The 25574-nt window shown below is 48.2% G+C and overlaps 1 protein-coding gene across 3 annotated transcripts in view; it reads right to left on the bottom strand.

Moving 5' to 3' along the window:
• CRACD (capping protein inhibiting regulator of actin dynamics) overlaps positions 1-25574 on the bottom strand; it is a 118540-nt gene that overhangs the window by 9027 nt on the left and 83939 nt on the right. For all 3 annotated transcript variants that reach the window (XM_084760498.1, XM_084760496.1, XM_084760497.1), the window contains 5 exons: positions 17899-18063; positions 15045-15113; positions 12061-12243; positions 8067-10896; positions 2657-2847 (listed from right to left, as the gene is read on the bottom strand). In XM_084760498.1, the coding sequence (XP_084616624.1) occupies positions 2657-2847; positions 8067-10896; positions 12061-12243; positions 15045-15113; positions 17899-18063 (3438 nt within the window). The remainder of the gene's footprint in view (positions 1-2656; positions 2848-8066; positions 10897-12060; positions 12244-15044; positions 15114-17898; positions 18064-25574) is intronic.

Here is a 25574-nt window from a genome sequence, read left to right as displayed (position 1 = left end):
CTGTCAATGTAATCCACCATATAAACAAACTGAAAGGAAAAAACAAAACAAAACCACATGGTCATCATCTTAGATGCCAAAAAAAAAAAAAAGCATTTGAAAAAAATCCACTACTGATTCATGTTTAAAAACTTGGAAAACCAGGGATACAAGGCACATACCTAAACAATAAAATGGAGAGAAATTCAGAAATTCCACTAAAATCAGGGAGTAGTCAAGGCTGCCCATTCTCTCCCTATGTCCTCAATTTAGTACTTAAAGTTCTAGCTAGAGCAATAAGAACAAAAGATCAAGAGGATCCACACTGGAAAGGAGGAAGTCCAAGTATTGGTATTTGCAGATAGGATAGTCACCCCCAAAATTCCAGAGAACTCCTGTAGCTGATAAACACCTTCACCTAAGTGGCTAGATAAAAAAAAATCAACTCAAGTCAATAGACAAATGTGCTGAGGAAAATAGGGAAACTATATCCTTCACAATAGACATAAGTAACATAAAGGGTCTTGGTGTAACTCTAACCAAACAAGTGAAAGACTTCTATGAAAAAAACTTCAAGTCTCTGAAGACAGAAATAGAAGATGACATCAGAAGATGGAAAGATCTCCCTTGCTCATGGTTGGGAGAATCAACATAGTAAAAGTGGCCATCCTACCAAAAGCAATCTACAGATTCAATGCAACCCCAATCAAAATACCTACACAATTCTTCATAGACTTTGAAAACAAAAAAACCTAGAACAACTAAAACAATCTTGTACAATAAAAGAGCTTCCAGAGGAATCTCCATCACTCATCTCAAGTTGTACTATAGAACAATAGTAATAAAAACACTTTGGTACTGTCATAGAAATAGGCTGGTTGATCAATGGTATCAAATCAAAGACACAGAAATAAATCCACACACCTATAGACACTTGATTTTTGACAAAGAACCCAAATTCATACAATGGAAAAAAAGGTAGCATCTTCAACAAATGGTGGTGGTCTAACTGGATGCCTACATGTAGAAAAATGCAAGTAGACCCATATTTATCACCCTGCACAAAACTAAAGTCCAAGTGGATTAAAGACTTCAACATAAAACTAAAGACACTAAATCTGTTAGAAGAAAAAGTAGGGAAAAGCCTTGAACTCAATGGTACAGCACAAGAGACAACTTCCTGAACAGAACACCAATAGCTCAGGCATAAGATAAAAAATTAATAAATAGGACCTCATGAAACTGAAAAGCTTCTGTAAGTCAAAGGACACTGGCAACAGAACAAAATGGCAGCCTACAGACTGGGAGAAGATCTTCACTAACCCTATATCCAACAAAGGGCTAATATACAAAATATATAGAGAACTGAAGAAATTAAACTCTAACAAACCAAATAACCCGATTAAGAAATGGGGTTCAGAGCTAAACAGAATTCTCAACCGAGGAATATCGAATGGCTGAGAAACACTTAAAGAAATGCTCAACATCCTTAGTCATCAGGAAAATGCAAATAAAGACCACTCTGAGATTTCATCTTACACCCATCAGAATGGCTAAGATCAAAAACTCAAGTGACAGCACATGCTAGTGAGGATGTGGTGAAAAGGAAACACTCCTCCATTGCTGGTGGGAGTACAAACTTGTACAAGCACTTTGGAAATCAATCTGGGGCTTTCTCAGAAAATAGGAAATAGTGCTACCTCAAGACCTGGTTATACTACTCAAGGGCATATACCTGAAAGAGGCTCTACCATACAACAAGGACATTTGTTCACCTATGTTCATAGCAGCTTTACTTGTAATAGGGAGAATCTGGAAACAACCTAGATGTCCCTCAACCAAAGAATGGACAAAGAAACTATGGTACATTTACACACTAGAATACTTCTTAGCTATTAAAAACAAGGAAATCTTGAGATCTGCAGGCAAATGGATGGAACTAGAAATGATCATCCTGAGTGAGGTAACCCAGACCCAGAAAGACACGCATGGTATGTACTCACTTATAAGTGGACATTAGCCCAACATAGATGTCCTCTATATGAAAGTCTTCATGCAGTGGAGGGTGGGGACAGATCCTGGGACTCACTGCTGGACTCCAGGTGAGAGTGGTATGGAAGCCCCACAAGGAGACCATCAAGGCTGAAGGATCTGGACCCAGGGGGTCCTGCACAGACTGTTTTACCAGCCAAGGACAATGCATGCAGACGCCCTGTGCAGATCTAGCCAATGGAAAACTCATTCTCCATGGTTGTGGGGAGAGCGGGGGCTGCCTCTGACGTGAATTCAGGTGCCCCGAATTTGATCACTTCCCCTTGGTTGGGGAGGCCTGGTGGGCACAGGAAACGGGCAATCCAGATGAGACCTGACAGACTGTGGTCATATGATGAGAGAGGAGGTGCCCTTCTGTCCGAGGTCTGAGGGAGGGGAACAAGGCAAACAAGGGAGGGAGGGTGGGAATGGGAAGATACAAGCGAGGGGATAACAACCGGGATGTAATATGAATAAATTATTTTTTTTTAAATAAAAAGCTTTCTTGATTTAAAGGTTGTCAATTTATTTACTTCCCTGCCCTTTTTGAACAGCACCTTCAGTTACCATCTTAGAGATAAATCCCATGACTCAGAAGAGAGTTAAGCTTAGGACAGCAACACTGAAAACAGAGTGGGCCACTCACAGTTTCCTTGGAGAGCTTTTCTGCTTGCTTGGTCTCCCGAGCTTGCTTCCTCTCCTCTCGAGTGGCCTGCTGCTCGCGAAATCCCTTTTGCTTCTGCAGAGCCAGTGTTATCCACAGCGGCTGAGCAGTCTCAACTTTCTCTGTCAATTTGGAGCCATCTAAAGAGTGCCTGCTCTGAAGCACGGGCTTCTCTGTGGGAGAAAAAGACGCCGTTTGCTGCAATTAGCAGTTGACTTAGCTCCTCATCCCGAAAAACTTGTGGCATCCTGGTGACTAACGAGCATATGAACTTTATGCTGATGCCCAGGGCAGGAGGCAACATCTTTGACTAAGAGAAAGCAGGGGCATTTTTCTTCCCTCCAAGTGGAACTACTTTACAAGAAAACAAAATCTCCAGTGTAGTGAAAACTCATGTTTACAGGAGATCCAGACAGTTCACTGCCTTGGTGAGACTTATTTTTAGCAATGGAAGCATTCTTTTCAAACGATATCTTATAGGGAACCGCAGTGTTTGAAGAACAAAAACCAAAAACAAACAACAGCAAAACAGCAGTGTTAAATATTTGAAGCAGCTGCTGAGGTCAAGGCTTCCTGGGACACAGTTAAGAGTCCCATGACTGTGAACCAATGCCTATGTTGAAAGTTGGTCCATAATCAACATGTATCGTTCCCAAGGATCATACGTTCAAGGCCAGCCTGGCCTATATAGCAAAAGTCTTAACAAAAAAATATTTTATTTTATTTTAAAAATATTTTTAAAGCTTTATTAATTTATTATGTATATAGTGTTCTTCCTGTACTCCAGAAGAGGGTACCATATATCATTACAAATGGTTAGGAACCACCATGTGGTTGCTGGGAATTGAACTCAGGACCTTTGGAAGAATGACAGTGCTCTTAACCTCTGAGCCATCTCTCCAGCCACCCCCCAAAAAATATTTTAAATGCAAAGAGATCCTTATGCTTATAATATTTAGTAGACTACTGCTTGCCCTATACTAAACCCTTTACAAAAGTGAACTGCAATTATTATTTATGCCCACGAGACAAAAGTCCCTTTCTTTTCTGTTAAGTGATATCACATACTTTCAGAGATAACTGTATCAAGTTGTTTATTACATCAAGAGAAAAGGGCTTACTACAGCCTGTTCCTCGGGAATCTAATAGATGTTTACACTTTGACGGTCCAGAGTCTTAGCATAACCAGAGTACTCAGGCAGATGGACTTTATATTATACTCCAGATAAAGAGAAAGACCAAATAAGGAGAAAACAAGACGGAATCAAAAATTTAAGCCAAAATGGGGCACAGTTTGGTTTTTCTTCCTTTTTTCTTTTCCGGTGATGGGGAACTGCAGGTACCAGCAGGACTCACCTCGAGTCAAAGAAAACTAACATGGCTATGTTAGTTCACTAACCAGGGTTTGGCACAACTAGAACAAAGTAATGAAGGGAACCCCAAATTACAAGAGAGTTTCCCTTAGAGGCAGAACGCAGGGATCACATCCAGCTACAAACAGCTGAGTCCACTCCAGGGGGAGGGAGGCCAGTGTCTGAAACGCATCCCTATCAGGTCTTCAGTCTAGATCACAGAAGCCGGCGGACAGCGGCCCTGCCATGTCTGTGCCAGCCATCAAAGACAGCAAAGCCATCTGTGCCAAAGCCCTGATCAGCGCTCACACTCTGTGCTGGGGTAATTACAACTTCACAGTGTATTTCTTGCCATCTATTTCCTAAAAACAAACAGAAAATGAAGACAAATTGTTTTAAAGTGGAGAGAGAGGAAGCTTGTATTTCCTGAGACCTCCACTTGGAGTAGTCTGGGGTAATGGTGTTTTCTAAGGCTGACATATCAATTACTGCCCTAACAAGGTATCTTGGACCAGATTTTAAAAGATTAAGTGTAAAGGCTTATTAGGACCATAACAGGACCATAAACAGGACATTAAAATTGGATTTCTGTTTGCGCCTCAGCCAAGGACTTTCACAAGGCTTGTGGAAAAAAAAAAATCACTACACATTCGCATATTCCAAAGTACAGAGCCACCTGCTAGGGACTGGCTGTTGAAACAGTCAGCCACCACCAGGACATACCAGAGCATGGAAAAACTAAGGCGGCAGCTAAAACTAGAGTTTCTTTTGGCTGTCCTGCTGTCCTTGCATAGCCTCTAGAAACAGGCTCCTTTGTGAGTCAGTGGTCTTGAAAATTGGTTGACTGCAACAGAGAGTGCATAAGACATTTCATCAGGTGAAGAAATCATGAGTGTTTCAATTTGTCTACTTGTAAAGATTTATTTTGAATTGTGTGTGTATGTATATGCGTGTATGCATGTGTGTGTATGTATATTGTGTGTGTGTGGTGCTGTGTGTGCACATGAGTGCAGGTGCCCATAGAGGCCAGAGGCATTGGATCCTCCTGGACCTGGAATTACAAGTATTTGTGAACTACCTAAGGAGGGTGCTTGCAACCACACTCTGGTCTTTGTATGAGCGGTAGGCGATCTTAACCCCTAGGCCATCTTTATACCCCCTATTTCTCTACTTTTAAGTGTAAAAATAATAATAATAATATCCAGGCTGACCTTGACACCTGCACTCAGTCCACATTACCAAGGGTTGTATGTAATTAGGAATACTTTTTTTTTTTAATCTGGTTTTTTGTTTGTTTGTTTGAGACAGAGTTTCACTATATAGCTCTGCCATCCTGAAACTTAGTATGTAGACAAGGCTGGCCTTGAGCTCACAGAGATCCACCTGCCTTTGCCTCCCTAGTGCTGGGATTAAAGGTGTGTGCCACCACACAGTAACTTGGATTAAGAATCTGGGAGAAAACTGGGAAAGACTGCACAGGACTGTGCAGAGCTGGAAGGAGCAGTGAGTTTACTCTCACTTTTAGCACATTAGAAGATTCTATAACCAGGTAATTATTTGGAATAGACTTCCTTTTAGCTACATGAGTCTTTAGATGATAAGTAAATGGCATAAACTTTTATTAATTAATTTACTGTAAAGCAGCAGAGAATGGCAGAGGCAACAAATTCTTTGCCTGCCACTTTGTAAAGAGATCAAATCGGACAAGAATTTAGCCAAAGAGAAGAAAAAGTGGCGCCATGATTTGCAAAGCAGACACACATCGCCCACCCTGGACCTTGCTTGAGGTGTAGGATAACATGCTGGGGGTGTTAGCTAATGATGGTTCTGCATGGATACAAGCAATAAACAAAAGTGGCCGTGTCTGATCTGAGGGGACAGTCAGGCCTGGCTTAGAAAAGTTGACTAGCAGGACTCCGGTGAAGGAAGGCAGCAACTAAAACGAGTCGTCTTTGTTTTCACGCTTATTTGTTTTATTTCTCTTTGTCTGTTTGAGGCAGGCTCTCACTAGCTGGGTGCTTGTGACTGAACGCTGGTGCTTGTAAGAGCACTAGGAGACCTTAACCACGGAGCCAGCACCCGCTGGCCTGGAACTAGCTATGCGGACCACACTTGCCTCTAACTCACACAGACCTGTCTGCCTGTATTTCCCAGTACTGGGATCAAAGGCATATGCTGAAGAGACTCGGCTTGATTGTGGTGAGCATGGCGCTGGCAGGCCTTGCCCTTCCCCCTCTGCCTCGCTAACGCCTGTTAGATGACACCCCTGAAGCTAGCCACCAAGGTCCACTCCCCTATGTGGCCAATTCCTCCTCCTGAGGCTGACTACCGAGCTCCAGCTATCAAAGCATTGAAGTCCAGCAGTCAAAAGGCCCCTTTGTCTCACCTAATGGTCACGTCCAACTAAAATTAAACACCTGATCCTAACATGGGTTTCTCCTTTACTTTTATAATCTGCAATTTTCCTATGTGCCACGTCTGTCTCTTCTTTCTCCTGTCCTTGTGTCTTAGTCTCTGCCCTCTGCCACTCTGGGGCAAATACATTTCCTTTGTGCTGGAAACTTGGTCTTGGGGGTCCTGAGCCACTATGCCCAGCTTATTTAATCTGGGGTCTGAAAACCCAAAATCTAAACGCAAGGAAAGAAAACAGGGGCGGCAATAGTTTGGGGAAGAAAGTTACAATAGTCAAAAGTAGTGCTTCTAAGAGAAATGAGCGTTTTCTTCATGGGGAAGAGACGAGGTTGATGGAGGCTATCAGGCTGAGAGGAACAAGAGCTAATAACACAAAAGCTAAAGTCAAAACAAAAACCAAGGCTGACCCATCAAACAGCAGTCACTGTAGGATTGAATCCATAGGCTACTATCAAAGTCTCATTTTCACCCAGGAAAATGAATGAGGCGAATAGATCGCTTGGAGAGGACTAGTCTGTCGGGCTGAGCCACCGTCTTCCACTAAAATGACAAAGGGAAAGAGGAGAAGCATACTATATATGTTCTCTGGGCCATTTAGAAAACATAGGGTTGCTTCTTTGGCCACATCTATAAGATGGGGGATGCCGGGCATGGTGGCACATGTCTTTAATCCCAGCACTTGGGAGGCAGAGGCAGTTGGATCACTGTGAGTTCATGGCCAGCCTGGTCTACAAAGTGAGTCCAGGACAGCCAAGGCTACACAGAGAAACCCTGTCTCAAAAACAAACAAACAAACAAAAAACCAGGGCTCTCTGTGTAGCCCTACCTGTCTTGGAACTCATTCTATAAACCAGGCTGGCATCAAACTTGGAGATCCGCCGGCCTCCGCCTCCCAAGTGCTGGGATTAAAGGTGTGCACCGCCGCCGCTGCCGCCACCACCACCACCCCCCCCACCACCCAACCCCCGTCAAGAGCAAGATTCTTGTCAAGAGAATTAATCTGCATGTTGAGTATATTAATAATTCTAAGACTAGAGATGATTTCTGAAATGAGTGAAGGAAAACAATGTGGAAAAGAAAGGCGTGAAAGAGAAAGGTATCTGGATTCTGTTGGAGTACCAGGCTGCCATAGCAAGAGAAGCACTCTTGGTCAGGACTAAGGGACATGATCTTGGGCTGGTGGAGCCTGTCCTTATGAATGCATGGGTGAACTGACAATGACAACAACAACAACAACCCTGTAAACAGGAATAAAAATGAAAAGGACTTGTTGAGGCCCTGCTATGCCTTGCTCTAAGTGACTTCATATTGGGTAAACAGTGGCTCTCAATCTGTGCCTTGCCCCAGCTGCCTGCGTTTTACAAAGCACAGTGGAGCTGATGCCCTGACCTCCCTTCCCACCTTTCCCGCCCCTGTTACTCAGATGGAAACTCTTATTTTTGATAGTCTCTACAGACTTGCTCGAAATGGTTAATGAGATCTGTGTTAACTGGGATTACATTCCAAGTCAAAGAATGTGGAAGATGTAGAGGAAATGGCTTGGGGCAAACGTGTTCCTGAATAAGGTCTCCCTAAACCTCTCTCAGTTCCCTCTCCACCAAATGAACCTGCCGCCACATAATACCTACCTTTTCTACCTGTTTCAGGAGTTAGGGAAGGTCTCTCTTGCTGGCTGGCTGACAGAGGCGGGGAAGCCGGCTTCTTTTCTGGCACTTCTTCCTCATCCCTCTTCTGCCTCTTCGGCTCCTCTGGCAGTGATGGTGAGGGAGGCTGGTTATCACTGCTCTCCTGGCTCTCCTTGGAAGCCTCACTGGGCTCGGGGTCAAGTTTCCCGGCTCGCCTAGCGAGCAGCTCTGCTAAGTGGGGTCTGCTCAGTTTGGAGAGTGGGGATGAAGGTGGAGTCTGGCTGGCAGGCTTGGGAGCCAGGGCCGGCTTCTGCATAGGTGGCATTTTGCTTGCGGCCTTGTCGCGCTCTGGGGCTGGGGGCTGGCTACCGGCTGGTGGTAACCCCGACTGGGCTACAGCAACAGAGTGACCGCTAGAATGGCTTTCCGCAGAGTCCCTCCGAGGGGCTAGGGCTGGCTTTCTCTCTTGGGGAAGGGATGGGCCATGCTTGAGGGCCATGGCTTCAGGCTCTCTCTCTCCAGGGGCGTTCCCGGCTGCGGCTGGGGCTGCGGCTGCGGCTGCGGGGGTGCCCCCATCCACATTGTCTCCCGTGCTGCTGTGTCTCTTTTTCTTCTTTTGTTCGGCCTGTTGGTCACAGTGGAAGCGCAAGGAGTAGTTGGTCCTTCTCAGTTTTATTCCAAAGGGTGAGGCCTTTTCCTCACCTCCTGGCATCACAGGGTCTGGCTTTCCTACGTCACTCGCGGTTTCGCTGTCCGAAGTGGTCGTGGACTCCGTGCGGGACGCAGCTTTCTGGGGAGAAGGCAGGCCTGGGACGAGGAAAGATGGAAGGTCTTTGGCAAATTTGCATCCATCGGTGGTGTCTGGTGGTTCCTGGCTAACCTCTTGCTTCTCCAGGCTCTTCTGGGGCTCCAGAGCCGCTGCAGGCAGAGGCTGGGATGTTGTCTCTTCACTGGGTGCTGGCCCTGGCTTTTTCCTTACGCTTTCACCATCCAGGCTCTGTTTGGAGGTCTCTGAGCCACTGTCCGAGAATTTCTGCCAGGCGGGCATGATGGAGAACTTGGCATTGACTGGCGAAGTCCTCCGCACATTCCCTCGGGAATCGCACCGCGCTCGGGGAGCAGGCTCATCCCCGGCTCTGGCCGGCTCTCTGTCGCCACGCTGGTCACCCTCCGCGTTCTTCAGGATTCTGGATCTAATGGAAGCCCACTCGGCTAGCGCGGTCGCGTTGCTGGGCGACTCCGGGGGAGGCCTGGACTTGCCGCCGCCAGCCCTGGGCTCCACCACGGGGACGTCCACCGGCCGCTTTTCTTCTGACAGGCCCAGGAGGGACTTGCACGCCGTGTCCTTGATCTGGCTCAGGTTGACCGCCGGGCCGCAGAGCTGCGCTCCGGTGACCAGAATGGCTGTGTGTGGGATGCTCAGCGCCGAGGGCAGGGCGTGCGGGGCGGCACTGCGGGGCACCGGCGGTTCCTGGGCCGCTGGGGCCAGGCTGGCGTCCTTGGCGGGTGTCACCGGGCTCAGGTTGACTTTGGGGAAGAGAATCTGCCTACTCCCGGAGGACACCTGGAACGTGTAGGGCCGGGGCATGGTCTGCCGCTCCTCCACCTCCTGCCACCGGAGTTCCTCCACCTTTCGGTCGTTGTCTGCAGCAGCAACTTCATTCTTTTCCTCTGGCGCTGGTGTTTCGTCCTTCTGTCCTTCTTGTGGCTGGGGAATGTTTATCTGAGGCGCTTCTCTCCCTTCCAAGTGTACACCACTGCATTCCGCGTCCAAGTCTTCCCTCTGCCCTGCTGGCTCGCCAACCAGCTCAGCCTCTCTCTTTTGCTCCTCGGCGATCGCTCTCTGCCCCACGGACTCCAGGTTTCCTTGTTCCTCTGCCTTATCAAGGTCCTGCTGCAGTGGGCTTTGCTGGTCAGCATCGTCTGTTAGCCGAGGCTGGCTCTCCCCTTTTGGACTCTGACGGCCTTCCTCCATTTGCGGCTCTAGCGCCTCCTTTTCCTGCCCTTTCAGCTCTTCTATGCGCTTGGCCTCTTCCTCTTCCTCCTGTAGCATGCTCTTAGTCACCTCCTCCTGAGTGCAAAGCATCTTGGCCTCGCCCTGCCTCAGTTTCTCCTCCTGCCTCTCGACCTCTTGCTGCCTTAGTAACTCCTCTTGCCTTTCAGCCTCACGCTGCCTAAGTTCCTCCTGCCTCTCAGCCTCGCGTTGCCTCAGTTCCTCCTCCCATCTCTCGACCTGGCTCTGCCTCAGTTTCTCCTCCTGCCTCTGGGCCTCCCCCTGCCTCAGTTCCTCCTCCTGCCTCTCAGCCTCATGCTGCCTCAGTTCCTCTTCCTGCCTCTGGGCATCCCTCTGCCTCAGTTTCTCCTCCTGCCTCTTGGCCTCTTCCTGCTGCCGCATGCACTCTTCTCCCTCCGGGAGTGCCGGGTCGTAGGCTTCCCCTAGCTCTGCACAGCGCTGCTTCTCCAGACCCGACTGCTGCTCTTGTCCTGGAGGTGCCTTCCCTGCCTCAAGCTGCAGGTCTGCCTCCTCGCCTTCCTCCTCTTCCTCTTCCTCCTCCTCCAGCAGCAGCTCCTGCCTGAGGCTCTCCTCCCAAAGCCTCCTCTCTAGTGCCTGCCGCCTCTGCTCTTCCTGGCGCCTCTTCTCAGCTGCCTCGGCTTTTTGCCGCTTGCACTTGGCTTCAAGTTCCCGCCAATAGTCCTCCTGGAGTCTTTTCTCTTCGTGGGAATCCGAAGGTTCTGGTTCCTCATCATGCCAAATATGCTTGTCTTCTCCTGGCTGCCCATTCTGGTCCAGGGAGGACTGACTTTCAAAGCTGCCTGGTTCATTCTGTCGGTCCTGACAAGGAAAGCGGGAAGCAGACTTAGCCTTTTCCTACACCACCCTAACGTCCCAGCCACAGCCAGGCGACCCCCCCCTCAATCTCGAGAGGGCATGTGTTCTCAAGTTACAGACACAGCAACAATCCCTGCAGCTGCCCAAGACCTTGAAGCCTCATTTTCAACCAGACTGGACCTAGAATCACCATGAAAACACACTTTTTGGATGTTTTCAGAACCTCTTAACTGAGGTGGGAAAGGCTGAGGCCTTGGTAGGAGGAGTAAGGAGGAGAAAACAAGCCTAGCGCTACCCTTTGTCTCCGCTTCCTGCGGGCAAAGCAACTGCTGCCTTGCAGTCCTGCTGCCATGACTTCTGGGACATGAGCAACTGTACCCCAAAACCGTTAGTCAAAATAAACCTGCCCTAAACTGCCCTTGTTAGCTATTTTGTCACAGCGATGAGAGTGGTAGCTAATATATCCCATTTATCAGAGGTTTTGCTCCCACCGTTCCAGTTGCCGGGTAAATCTCCAGAAACAACTAACATGCTTTAAACAACTGAGTACAGGATGTCATTATGACTATTCTAATTTGTTACTGTTGTAAATCTTTTTGCCATACCTAATTTAGGAAGTAAACCTTACCATAGGTATGTATGTACATATAGTACGCATGGGATGAGACAGAGTATTCATTGGAGTCTCAAAATGTGTTCCTTCCCAAGTGAAATCATACAAAGCAAGAGTAGTTGAGGGAACAGAAGAAAGAATATATTTTGTTTTGCCCTCCAGCTATTTCATTTGCCATTTCCAAATTTATTTTTCTTAGTATGGATTAACAACAGGGAAAAACAATAACCGGCATTAGGAAGGTGAGAAGAAAAAAAAAAAGATTTGGATTTCACTGTTGCCCCCCGAAGCTCGTGACTTGAAAACACACCCTAAAAAAACCCTCAGCTAAGCAGAGCTGGCCTGCTTTTCTGGCACCGGAGACTCCCAGGCATCTAGCACCCCTCCTTAGGCAGCACCCTAAGGTCTTCCACTTCAGGCCATAGAAGGTAAAGGGACCGCTGTACACTGCTGACCACTCAGGGAGAGACGTAGACTTACTATGGCTCTTCTCCAGTGCAGCACGCGTGGCCAGGCAAGCAAGGGCTTAGCAGCTAACGACAGACAATACGCACCTGGGCAAGCCACCTGTGCTTCCTTGAGACTCTCTGGTTTTTTGGCTTAACAGAGAGTTTGTGCTTGGCAGCACTGTTGTCCAGACGGGCAATGGCCAGGGGGATGGCATCCAGGTTGACACTTTCGATGGTGCCAGCAGGCGAGAAGTGCCTTTTTGGCCGAGACGGTTTAGCTGGAGCAGCCTGTGGTGCAGATTAAGATATAAAAGTCAGCACGGATCAGAGCATGATTCACAGGGAATCCCACTGGGGTCGGCTTGCCTGGCTTAGCCCAGGGAATGCTGTTGTAGGGAGAGTCAGTCGGTCCACATACAAAATTCTGAAAATCACAGCCAGTTCCCAACTAGGTTCTGAAGTAGGGGGAAGCCAAGGGTTTTGCTTACAGGGCATAAAGAGGTACAGAGGCAGGGCAGAGAAACAGGAGAAGGCACCACAGCCATGGACACAGTGGGGGGGTGGTATGGTGGGGGGGAGCAACTAAGAAGAGCAGGGAATGAAGTAGGAAGGGGGTATAGTGTGGGAGAGGGCTGGAGGGAAAGCGGAGGGGAGGAGTCGGGGATGGATGGGTATGAGCAAGACAGGTACACACAGATGAAACTGTCAAAGAATCTGGGGGGTAGGGAGGTGGGTATATATATTATTAAATATTTTTAACTGTTTTGACGTGCTCACTCAAAGCCATAGAATGCTGAGGACATGACACCAAAAAGCTAACAAGTGCTCCGGTAAAAAAAAAATAAAAAAATAAATAAATAAAAAGAAAGAAAGAAAGAAAGAAGGAAGGAAAGAAAGAAAGCCAAGTAGCAAAAACACGACCCAGGGATAAGTGTCATTTCTGAAAAGAAAGTGGAACAGCCTTGCAGTTCTGGACTGAAAATACATCCACTAAAAGGTCACTTCCCACCCCACACGGTGATGCATACTTGTATTCTTAGTACTGGGGAGACAGGAGGATCAGGAAAGGCACCGTGGGCCACCCTGAGTTCGAGGCCTGCCTGGGCTACATGAGACTCTTGTCTCAGAAAGTAATTTAAGGGGCTGGAGAGATAGTCCAGCAGTAAAGAACACTCCCCAGCACCCACATGCTGGCTCACAGTTATCTGTAACTCCAGGGAATCTGATACGGCCCTCTGACCTCCGTGGGCATCAGGCATGCTTGTGGTGCACATACCCACATACAGGCGAAACGCTCATGAACAAAGAATAAAATAACTCTTTTTTGAAAACCTTAGACAAACCGCACACATTTAGAGAAGTTAGTGGCCGTGGCCCAGCCTCCTCAGAGGACGCATTGAAAGATGACAGTAGGAGGCCACACCTGCAGCTTAGAGAATGTAGACTTCTTTTTGGTTTTTTTTTTTTTTTTTTTTTTTTTTTTTTTTTTTTTTTTTTTTTTTCAAGACAGGGTCTCTCTGTAGCCTTGGCTGTCCTGGACTCACTTTGTCGACCAGGCTGGCCTCGAACTCACAGTGATCCGCCCGCCTCTGCCTCCCGAGTGCTGGGATTAAAGGCATGCGCCACCACGCCCGGCGAGAATGTAGACTTCTGGTGAGCAAAGGGCCCCTATGTCAATGTGCAGCAGGGGCGCTCACAGCCATTCAGTGTCACCAGCAGCAGCTCCGTGCACAAAGGCCAGCACTGGACAGGGCCAGGCTTGCGCACTGTTGGCACTGCACGTGGAAAGTCCATGAGGCTGGCATGCAAAGGGCATGCAATTACCTCCCACATCTATTCACAAAAGATGAGAGACCAAGCTAGTACATAATTCTAGTCAGCAAGGACCGCTTAGTACACATGAATTCATGAGTTAGGAAGCAGACAAGTATTTCCAGCCTTTGGCCTTGTAGCTTTCAATGGTTTATGGTCACTCTTATAACATATAAAATTCCCATTCCTAACGGGGTACATGGGTGAATAGCAGAGCCAGCGTGACAGACTGGTGCCAGGGAGAGGCACTCAAGGCTGGGGTTTCAGTGTCAAGCCCAGCTGTTCTCACTGGGCCGCATCTCCGTCTGGGTAGTGGTGCTCTTCAGAGCCACCCTTCACGGGTACAAAGCTGGTCAGTGGCACATCCTTCAGTCTCTTCAGAGAAGGCCCACCCCACGTAGAGCTGAGAATTCTCATGAGGAAACCCAGTTCCTACAGGACACACGCTCAGGATGAAGGTTCTCGACTCCTCAGACTGCAGGTGTAATACCGGGCCATGAGGGAGGTGACCTGAGCTCAGATCCCATCAGCCATGTAAAAAGCAGGCCATGGTCGTTCATGTGCCTGGGACTCCAACGCTGTGGAGGATGGAGATGGAAGGACCAGTGGGACTTGCTGGTCCCCGGCCAGTGAGAAGAGTCTATCTCCAGAGACTAACAAGGAAGGGGTAGAGTGGGATCCTGACTTCTCTTTGTGTGTGTATGCATGAGCATGTGTGTGCAAGTGTGTATACACTTACACACACAGATATACATACACACACACACATAGATACTCATACACAGTCTCATACACACACACATAAATTAATAAAGGGACATTAATGATGTATATATATATACATACATGTTATATATATATATACATATATATATATATACACATACATGTTATATATATATATATATGTTAAAGCAAGAGAAAGGTAAGGCTGGGTTTGGGGTTTGTTTCTTACATTTGCACACAATAGAAGGTTTTCCCTACAGCCTTGAGTAGCTGCAGGCATTCTAGAATGGCCTTCTCAACGGATTAACAATGTCTTGAAGTACACAATGCTTTTGCGTTTAGGGAAAGTATCATTGTCTAAAACTCCCAAGGCATTATGGGAGTATGGCTATTCTTTGGAGCAGGGCTCAGGAGTCTAGTGGTTGTGTTGCCATGGAAATGGATGCTTTCGCCTCTACCACTGGTTGCGCTGGTTTACGAATAGAAAATGAAACAGCAGATGGTAAATAATAAAGGAAAGAGACTAAATAAAAAAGTTCAAGTCCCATTACCTTCTCTTCCATCTCACTTCCGGCTTCAGGTAGATTCAGAGGACTTGAAGAACTTGGCGTGTCACTGGACTGGAACAGAAGAGAGAGCACTTGCAGTTAAATGTGGGGACAGGAAGTGCTGGGCAAACACTAGCGTGGCCTAGGCCTGATCAGGGAGCCTCCTACTCCACAGGGGACATCTGCTCTCCAGCAACCAACAGGGATCACCATGGCGACTTGCTGACTGGGAGGGGCACAATACTCCATTTCCTGAGTTCAGAGTAGTTCCCACCTGGCTAACTCCCAGCCTCAAGTCCTCCTGCTTCCTTCCAAGGCCTGAGAGAAGCTGAGAGGCTGCTTGGAGGCCACCTCCCCCCCTCATGAGCCCCCCCTCCCCCGGGAAGTAGGGCCTGACGTGTTATACACAGCTCCAACCTCAGAGCTTTCCGACTTGCTGGCAGCCCCTTCTACCTTTCACCTGTGAGACTCCTAAGCAGAGCACGAGTACAAAACTTCCTCCCAGAAGCCAGATGAGGAAGGCCAGACTGAGAAGGTGAAAGAGCAGGAAGGGAAAAGCTGAGGGTGACACACCAGGCTCGCCCCGGAAACATCCTCATAAGGTCACATACACCTTTAGGATGGGTGGCTGAACGTCTACGTTGTGTTGGTGTGTCGGCTTGCCTGAGTCCACTCTACACTGCTGCCCATTTTAAAAAGGTGTCTAGGGACACAATTCGGGGCTTTGTGGGGTGACCCCATGGGTAGGTGCAGATCTGATGACTCCAGCTGAATTCTCAGAACCCAGAAGGCAGCAGGGACAGGAGAGAAGACATGTTTAAGAACTGTCTTCCGAATTCTACACATGTGCCACGGTGTGCAACCACATGCATAAGCACACACATGTGCACGTATGCACACACACACTTAAATAAAATAAAGAAAATCAGCTCCAGATCCTTCCTTGCTTCCTATTGCTCAGAATTACAGACAGAATCTCTCCCTTTTCGTGGTTTTCAGCGTCCTCCCCGCAGCCAGCCACACCTGACTAGCTTTCCCATCGTCTTTTCAAGATCAGCCTGCTCTCTTCTGGATCTTTATTCTGGCTGATTTCCGTTCCTAGAGAGAGCATTCTTCCATCTTGCCATCCCTTGGTCTGTTCTAAACATGCCCACGTCTAGAAACCCGACCCTGTTCCCACTGCGGTACTCACCGCCTTATTCTCGGCAGGCAGCATTCTGCCTGATCTGAAACTATTACCTTTACCTGCATGCTGACTTGTGTGCTCGGCGACACCCTCTCATTAGGGATGTAAACCACCAGAGGCCCTCCCGGGACAAATCTTGCTCATCTCGGTAACACCCACACCTAAGACAAGGTCGGCTGAGCAAAGAGCCTCGCCCCCTTCCCGAGGCCACAGCACCTCCCACTTGGGACGCATCAGTCGTCGGGAATTCTGTGTTAGAGCGATCAGGCAGGCTGCGCTGCCTGATACTGGACAGGCCAGGGAGAGCATTTTCAAACCCACAACAAGGAAGGCAGGACACCAGTTCCCTGCTTTCCCCTCAACCCGTGTGTCAACATGTGGGTGCTCGGGATCATCATGACCAAGCCCCAACAGGGGTGGCAGTAGCGGTGACTGTCCCTCTTCAGCGCAAGTTGCTTGTTTTGATTGCTACTCTTTGGCATATTAGCTGACAATAGCTGGGCCCATTTTAATAACACACACCCAAGTTCTGGAATTCTGATAGGCAAAGTGTAGAAGACACTTTTTAAAAGATTTGAAGGCTACCCTTACCCAGATCTAGCCAATGGTCAGAACATTCTTCACAGTAGAGTGGAGAGTGGGGTATGACTTTCACCCATACTCTCTGGTACCTCACCTTTGACCATGTCCCCTGGAGGGGGAGACCTGGTGGCACTCAGAGGAAGGACAGCAGGTTACCAAGAAGAGACTTGATACCCTATGAGCATATACAGGGGGAGGTAATCCCCCTCAGCAACAGTCATAGGGGAGGGGAATAAGGGGAAAATGGGAGGGAGGGAAGAATGGGAGGATACAAGGGATGGGATAACCATTGAGATGTAACAAGAATTAATAAAAAAATCAAAAAAAAAAAAAAAAGATTCGAAGGCCACCTGTCACTAGAGAACCCCAGGCTCTGGCTGTTGAAGGGACCTTTGTGCCCTTTCTTCTACATGTAGCCTGGAAGAACCCCGAATTTGGGGATCTATTCAAAGTGCGTCCTGGAAAGTTTAGACAAATTTAGCCTGCAAGGTGCTGGAATGTGACATTCTTTCCACATGGAGGGGACGCCAAGCTGGCCTGTGCGGTGCACTGTCTCACTGGACCCCCCACTGCTTTCTTTTCCATTTCTTATAAATTAGTCCAATTTGACAAATAATTAGTCAGGGCTCTCAGCTGGCCGGCTCTGAGTCCTGAGGAGACAGAGATGCACACCATGCAGTTTCAGTTACAAAGAAGCCAGCGTTGAGAGAAAGAGAGGAAACAATTTTATGTGAGCAGATACCGATGGGGGATATGGATGCAAAGCATAGACGAGACAATGCAGTTTGCAGGGGTGAGGCCAGGCAGGACCCCCCCCGCCCCCCCGCCCCAGAAGCAGCTCAGCCACCCAGGCCTGGAAGGATGTGTAGAAGGCACTGGCAAGAGCATCTGCAAAGAGCGTGTGCTTTCCTCCTCCCCATCTTTCTCATTGGTCTTCAGTACCCTCAAGCCACAGCACCTTATTTCTTCCACAGCTCCCGCCCCCCCATACCCCCCTTTGGACTGTAGGCTCATCAGATGCCACTGTCCGCTGCCTGCATTCTAGTCTCTGGCTTGTCCGCATCACAATTTCCCATGGAGGAGACTTACTTTGTTCTCTGTGTCTGAGAGGACAATGTCCTGCTGAGTCACAATTTCCATGGGACTGGTGAGGCAGAAGTCCTCTTCTGAGCTGGCGTCTGCACTGCCTGCCTTCTTCATGGGGAAAGCATTAGGTGGCCGCTGCCCAAACTTGATATTCTTGCCCAACTGTCGCTGGGGAGAAAACAAAGGGAAGATACTCTGAAACACTCAAGTTCTCCACAGCCATGAGCTGGTGGCCCGGCACAGGCAGGAAGCAAACAAGGGGAGAGGTGTGCCCAGCTGCCTTCTAGAGGCACCGCCATGCCAAGGATCCTCGAGGCAATGCCACAGGGGGTCTACTTGTTTCCATCTTCAGAGCTTTAAAAACTCCAGCCACCCCTTGTATGGAAACAATAACAGTGTCCGGAGGGACGGGGACCATATTTCTGAACCAAGGTTGAAAATGTATGTTTTGAATCTTATGACCCATCTACAGATCTAAAGTCTTTTTAATGTATGAAGAGATTGTATAGGAAATAGTTATGTAAAACGTAGGACCCATGGGGAGAAACCAAGACTCTTAAGGTGAGTACAACACAAACTTGACAACCACTTCAAGGATACATTCCCTGCGACTCTTTAGACTTCTTCACGTAGCTTGTGAATCCCATATCAAAGCCACATGCCCTCATCACGGTGGGTCACAGCAAGGTGAAGCCAGGCCCAGGGTCAGCAAGCCTTTCCTTGATGAATGTTGAGATCACCTCAGGGGTGGGAATGGTCCAAGCTTTCTTTCTTTGCTATGATTACATATCATGAAATAGGGGACGTAAGGAACCCAGGCTGTGGGTGGGGAGAACAGGGCCACAGAGGGACTGATGACTGAGAGGTGGCCTCTGAAGGAAGGAGGGGAGAAGCAGCTGTGAACAGTTATCCGAACAGTAGACTGGGTAAGGGCCCGATTTAAAAAGGGATAAACTGGCCCCAGCTAAGAACCACCGCTCTCTATCTAGGTCCATATAGGGTTTGATATTTATGTTTCCTCTGGCTAACAGTTAATCCAACAGAACCTCCAGTGAGAGATTTAGCAAATCTCCACTCCGAGTCTGTGCTGCTAAAGCTTTTCCAAACTTGACATAAACTAGAGGCTCCTGGGAAGACGGAACCTCAACTGACAAATTTCTTCCCTCAGACAGGCCCATCTGTGGGCACATCTGTAGAATGTGCTCTTGATTGTTAGTTGATGGAGGAGGGTCTGGCCCACTGTGGGTGCTGCCCCCCACCCTGGGCAGGTGGTTCTGGGCTAGATAAGGAGGGTAGGTAAGTGAGGACCACCAAGCAGCCTTCCTCCGTGGTCTTCGGTTCCTGCTTCCGGGCTCTTGCCTCGAGTTGCTACTCTTGTCTTCCCTCAGTGATGGGCTGTGGTCTGTTTGATGAAATAAACCCTTTTCTCCCCAAGTTACTTTTGGTCAGTGTTTTCTTACAACAGTGGGAAACCAGAGCAGGACAAACCCCAGTCACTTTGCAAGGCCAAGCCCAGGCTCCTGTGGGGAGAGGTGACTGGCCCAGGCTCATGGGAAGGCTGAGGGCTCAAAGGGGTCTGAGCCCGGGGCTTCAAAATTAGCGTCCAGAGTTATGGCCACTGTACTTCACAGCAGCTCTCATGAATCTGATAGCATACTTGCTTCTTGTAGGGACGGTTACATGAAAGGACGAGGTGGCGTTTTAACAGCTCTCTAAAGATCCTTGGCAAAACACTCCCTTGAGGGACTTGTCCCCTCTCCCTTAGGACTCAGTGGGACCAGGTCCACCCACATTCACCCAGCCCATCCCCCACCCCAGCCTCACCCAGTGCACGGACAGAGATGAGCCCCGCGACTCCCCTCTCTGCACAGCACGCCCCACCCCACCCCCAGCCGCCCAGCATGCCAGCCGGTACCCAGCTCCTGGCCTCACAGGAGAAGTGCACACTGAAAGCTCCCATTCGGCCAAGGAAGCAAAGCTTCAGCAGCTCCCCCCCCCCCCCAAAGTTTGCGGGTTGCTGAAAGAGGGTGTCTCCCAAGAACAAGTCTGGCAGGAAGCGGCAGTCAGTATCTACTCTAAGCGGGTCAGTAAGCAGGCACAGTTAGAACAGCAGAGGGAGTTAAACAGGAGGACAAGGAGTCACAGCCACAGGCTCACTCTGCAGCCCTGGGGGAAGAGGGTGGGGATCTGGGGAGAGGGGGTGGGGGCGCTTCCTGTGGCCTCCCAATCCAACCTTCCCTGGGGGCACTGGCCATGAGCCTGAAACTGTTCTGCATCTCCTTGGGCTGTGGAGACTCCCCGTTGGCGTTGGGGGGGGGTGTCTTTTGTCACCAGCGCTCTGGGATGGGAGGGGGGTAAGAGGATCCCTCTTTTCTGAGACAGCCTCTTGCTGTGTAGCCTAGGCTGGCCTTAGAGTCTTGATCCTCCTGCCTGCACACCCCCCCCCCCCCCGAGAGTGGGACTTACACGCATTTGCCACTTTTCTTCCATAAATAATAACTATATTTGTGGAAGATTGTGAGATTAACTACCTGTGTATAACACATAACGACCAACACAGGGCGATTGGGGTTATCCATCACCTCACACATTTCCCTCCTCTTTGTGTTGGGAATGTTCAAAGTTCTCCTTTCTAGCTATTTTGAAATGCGCTATAAATTATTAACCACGGTTACTCTACTGTGCTATAGAACACTACGACTTAATTGTCTCCCTAACTGTAATGTGCCCATTGACCAGTGGAGAGGAAAGCCATTTCTTATGCCTACGATGGAAAGGACATGCATTAATGCGTTTCCTGGCATAACACTTTAGTGTCACCATCACAGAAAGAGCAAGCACGCCACTTTACTTGACCAGGGCCCTTTTTAGAATAGTGTTGGTGGCTCATTGTGATGCTTAAGAGACAAGAAAGAATGCGGCAAATGTAATCACAGCCTAGACAGAAATAAAGTCCAATGGCAAAATGACTGTTGTGGCCACAAACGGAAAAGGAAAGGGAATGCAAAGGGGGTGGGGTGGGGTGGGGTGGGGTGGGAAGACAGTGATGGGATAAGGATAGGGACAGTAAAGCACATAGAACCAAGCTGGGAAATGGGCAGAGGAATGTAGAGATGGCTCAGTGGTTGAGAGCACTGTCTGCTCTTCCAAAGGACCGAGGTTCGATTCCCAGTACCCACGTGGCAGCTCACAACTGTCTGTAACTGTAGTTCCAAGGAATCTGATGCCCTCACACCAATGCAGATAAAATAAAAATCAAATAAAAACTTAAAACTATCTGAAGTGGAAAGCTAAGAAGGGAGGACAGGGAGGGAGATGGCAGTGACACGGGCAATGTGGAGGCAAGAAGAGGGCGATGAGCCAGGACAGAGCACACAGCGGCTGTGGGCCTGGATGACAGGCGAGGGGTGGAGGGCAGAGGGAATGTGATCATGCTACAGGGTTCATCTCCGTCACAGACACGTTTATACTGGGAAAACAAGTAACGCTGTTGCTATGGAGAATAAAAGTGTGCCCCTTAGTGTACAAGCTGACTTGAGATTCCCTAGAGAAAACGGGCTTGGGCTGCTGGCTGGGCAACTGAGGCAGAGGAACGTAGAGGCAGGAGGTGGGGGGTTGTGGGTGGTGCCTGCTCCCTTTGTCCGGCTAAAGAAGTGGCTTATGGTTTTTCAACAAGAGCTGGTGGGCCAAGGTTGGGGCGGGACGTGGAGCCCAATGCCTGGCTTGGTTGAGCCTCTTGTGTTCAAGGACCAGGCTCTCGCACCCTGCCACAAGCCCCTTCTCCAAATACCCCCTTTAGGTGACTCAAAGGAGACTGGATTGTAGCGACATTTTGTAAGATGTATTGACAATCAAAAGATTACTGCTAAAAACCTAGCTGGTAATTTGAGGTGTCGTGGGAGCTCTATGGGCATAAATTATTTTTATTGCCTTCATTTGCTCAGAATCCTGGCCTTGTCACGGGAGGGCCTGTGACAGAAGTGAGCAGTTACTGAAAATTGGGCTGTTATAAGCTGGCCCTGAAGTTTATCTCCCCCACAAGCTCTGCCTCTGCACATGTCACGGTTAACGGGAGAGGAGAGCGTGTTGCTAGCAGCTGTGAATGGCGCTACTGTTGCAACAGGAATGTGAGCAAAAAGGAGCTATATTTTATTCATTTCATTTGGGCCACTTTGTTGCAGCATGGAATGCCCGGGAACTATGCTAAAGGAATGTACATCCATATTTATGAGGCTGGATGCTGTGGTGTGGAAAAGCCATGCACATTGTATTCCGCAGCTCTTTGCACTGCCAGTATTTAGAATTTCTCCGATTTCTTTTTTTGCAGCCATTTATTTTTCAAACCACGTCTATAACAGCAAACATCAGAAGTGGGGGAAAGGTGCTGTCTTCTCGAGCAGACCACAGACACTTCCATCACAAAGATGATTTTTTTAAGAAAAAAAAAAAAAGAAAAGAGAAAGGATGTGGATTTAGATACCTGCTCTAGGAAGTACTGGCCAAAAGCAGGTGTTTATTCTTTCTGACCCTGACGGCTGTATTAGAGGTCAGAATTTTCAAAGGTATGATATTGGAATTCTTAAGTAAAATCCAGTTCAGTTGGAGATGTTAGCTACCAAGGATGGCCCCTCCCCTACCCCACACCTGTGCTAAATAACCTGCGGTACAAATGATATAGACATTTCCCGCCTAAAGTGTGACACAAACTGCACAGATCACCTACAGGCAAAGAATAGGCTACCCCTAGTTTCATCAGCAGTCGGGCCGGTCTTATATAGAGAGGCACTCTCCCCGATCACTGAGACGAGGGTAAGCTCGATAGGTCAGGTCAAGGTTATTGTGGCACAAATACAACTTGTAAGTGCAAAGCTTAAGCAGCCATTACGTGCAGGAGCGAGCAGTGATTTCATACAGACGTCAGGACCTGGAGGAGCCTGCAGGCTTGCTTGCCCGTCCATGTACCTCCTTATTGTTCAAGTAGGGAAAGTGGGAGTCGCAGAGATTAAATAATCACTTGGCCTGCGGCCATATGACCACACGGTGGCAGGAGCCTTACACATACTTTTCATTTCCCTGTGTTCTCTCATTCATCCAAATGGTACACATCCTACTGGCCATGGAGCAAACGACTTACGCACCAAGTCCTCAAAAAGGAAACTGATTGTTTTAGTCCCTATAATTAAATGTTTATTAAAATTTGTTCTCACGGTGCACATTTTTATACTCAGAAAAAAAAAGTGTGCTTGTTCTTTTAAGAATCTCAATAGCTTGCCATGGAGACTTTGCCATGATACAGTGACATTCTTCAAGACAGGGTAGGCTCGGGGTGCTGTAATCTGCCATCCCACCAGCGAGGCGCACTGGGACAGTTCTAGGTGCTATGCCAAAAGTGGGCGCTAGAGGGCAGTGTCTCCAAATGCAAACACCTTTCCACGCATGTTCACGAAAGCTGGACAGCTTCTTAAACCTTTTTTTTGGGGGGGGGGGAGGGGTTGTTGTTGTTAAATGAATGATATTCTAGAGAATTTCATTACAAATGAATATTTAAATAATTGTGTCTAATCATCTAGCCAGGACATTCACTGTCAAAGGGTGTTATCCGTTCCTTTTCTTGTAAAACAAGACAAAAACAAACAAACAAACAAAAAACCAAAATAAAAAAGAAACGAACAAAGACATGTTCACAAGGGCAACTCTGGACATAGAAACACACATGCCTCTGACACAGCTAAACCCTCTCATTCCATGCTGGATCAACGAGGAGGCGGTCTCGTGTGCTTCACCGCCTCCTAACTGAGCATCAACACCACAGGACCCGTTGTGGCAGAGGCAAAGCACTCATGCAAGTGTGCGAAGTCACCGGATTTGGGGGGGACTTACCAGGAACATACTGCTTAGTCGACTGAAAAATAAAGCATAGTCTTTTGGGAGTGATTCAGTTAAACCTCAGGTCACTTTTTTTTTTTTTTTAAATCCCATTTGCTCTGACCGTGATCCCCATTTCCCGCCTTCCAGAGCAAAGCCTGTAATTTCCAGAGTCATCACTATAGAGACCAAAGTAAGTCCCTGGGTGGAGCAGCAGCAGCAGAACTAGGTGGACCTCATGTGACTGATGCTGTCCAAATGACACCACTCACACTAAATGGTCACTTTGCTCTGCTCACCCCACCCCACCCCCTTCTTATGTTAGTCAAATTGTCACTTAAAACCATATCTAATTGTTAACAGAAATCACAGTCACCCACATAGTTCATTGGGGCTCTTTTTTTCAATACTGCACAATGACCCGCACTTTACAACCCTTATACCCACTTTTTGAAGGGGAGTGCTATGTGGTAAATGTTATAGAGCAGGTATCATTAAAGGCAACACGCCATTTCCTACCCTTGAAGGAATTTCTTTAAGCCCTTGTAAAATATAGCTATTTCACAGCTGAGCTTTGCACATCACCCCTTTCAGAAAAGGGGGTATGATAAGCCAGGGTCTCAGAGCCTATTGGCAATCAAAAGACTGAAAGAGAGAAACGGGTCAAAGTTTCTGCTGACTAGTCCCGTCTCCCTTTCTTCAACGTGTGAAAAGTGACAGCTTGTTTCTCCAGGGTCTAGTAGTGTAAGAGCACCAGCCAGCAGGAACAGACAGAGGGACCCGGCTGGAAAGTGCTGGGGTTTGCAAGGCAGGCGAGGCAGGAACCTGGCCTTGGCCAGTGGTGCCGGGAGGCAGGGAGATCTGGGCAAGCTTGGGGTTGTGGCTCCTAGGTGTTGGGTGCTTCCTGCTTTGTCATACATCACCCTCCACCGAGTGTGTGATCTAACGTAATACAGCTTGTGCTCAGTAGAAACAAGAACTCGTGGGCCGGGCGTGATGATGGGGGGGGGGGGTGCAAAATAAAGAACAAGTAAATAGAACGGAAACACGACATTTGAGTGCAGTGCTTCTTTGCATCAGTTACTTGTTTTTCCTGTTGCTTTCCCTCTTCTCATTCATTCCGTGATCGTCCATTTACTGTTATAGACACAGCCAGGTGGGACCCAGCAGCTCAGACCCCACCCCTCTGTCCAAAGCCTAGAGCAACGTTCCTCAAACTTCCTAATCCTGTGATCCCTTAATACAGTTCTTCATGTGGTGACCCAACCATAAAATTTTCTTTGTTGTTACTTCAAATGGTAATTTGTGTTACATATGAATAATATTTAATGTAAATATCTGATATTCGAACCCTGTGAAAGCATCATTTTACCCTTAAAAGGGTCATGACCCACAGGTTGAGAGCTTCCGGTCCCCAGTGTTTTTCTCATGCCAGAGAAGTGCTCCCTTTGGCATTGTTTCCTGGTGACCGAAATGCTGGCAAACAATGGGACAACCCTACATGATCAGACCCCATAGTCTTTGTTCCTTTAACTTTTCCTAGACCCGTTATTCAAAGCCCATTTAGTAAAGTACTGCTTTACCACGTTTTCACTGTTAGGGAGTCACCAGCTGAGTCAATGTTAGGTAAGAAAACTGCCCACATTACAGGGCCAAAGGCAGGGGAGTCATACGGTTTTCCCTCTAGACAAGGTGGCTGGGAGCTGCGTTTCCAGACACAACAGTCTCCCCTCTCCTCTCCTAGGATGGAAGTGTATAGGGTGGACCCTGCTGCCAGCAGCCCTGACAACTTCATGGTTAGAGGCTCTCTCCCC

This window comes from Acomys minous (genome assembly GCF_964271855.1).
Source record: "Acomys minous genome assembly, chromosome: 15".
NCBI classification, from domain to species: domain Eukaryota; kingdom Metazoa; phylum Chordata; class Mammalia; order Rodentia; family Muridae; genus Acomys; species Acomys minous.
Note: the sequence above shows the minus strand (reverse complement) of the source record. Positions and strands in the feature narration are given on the sequence as shown.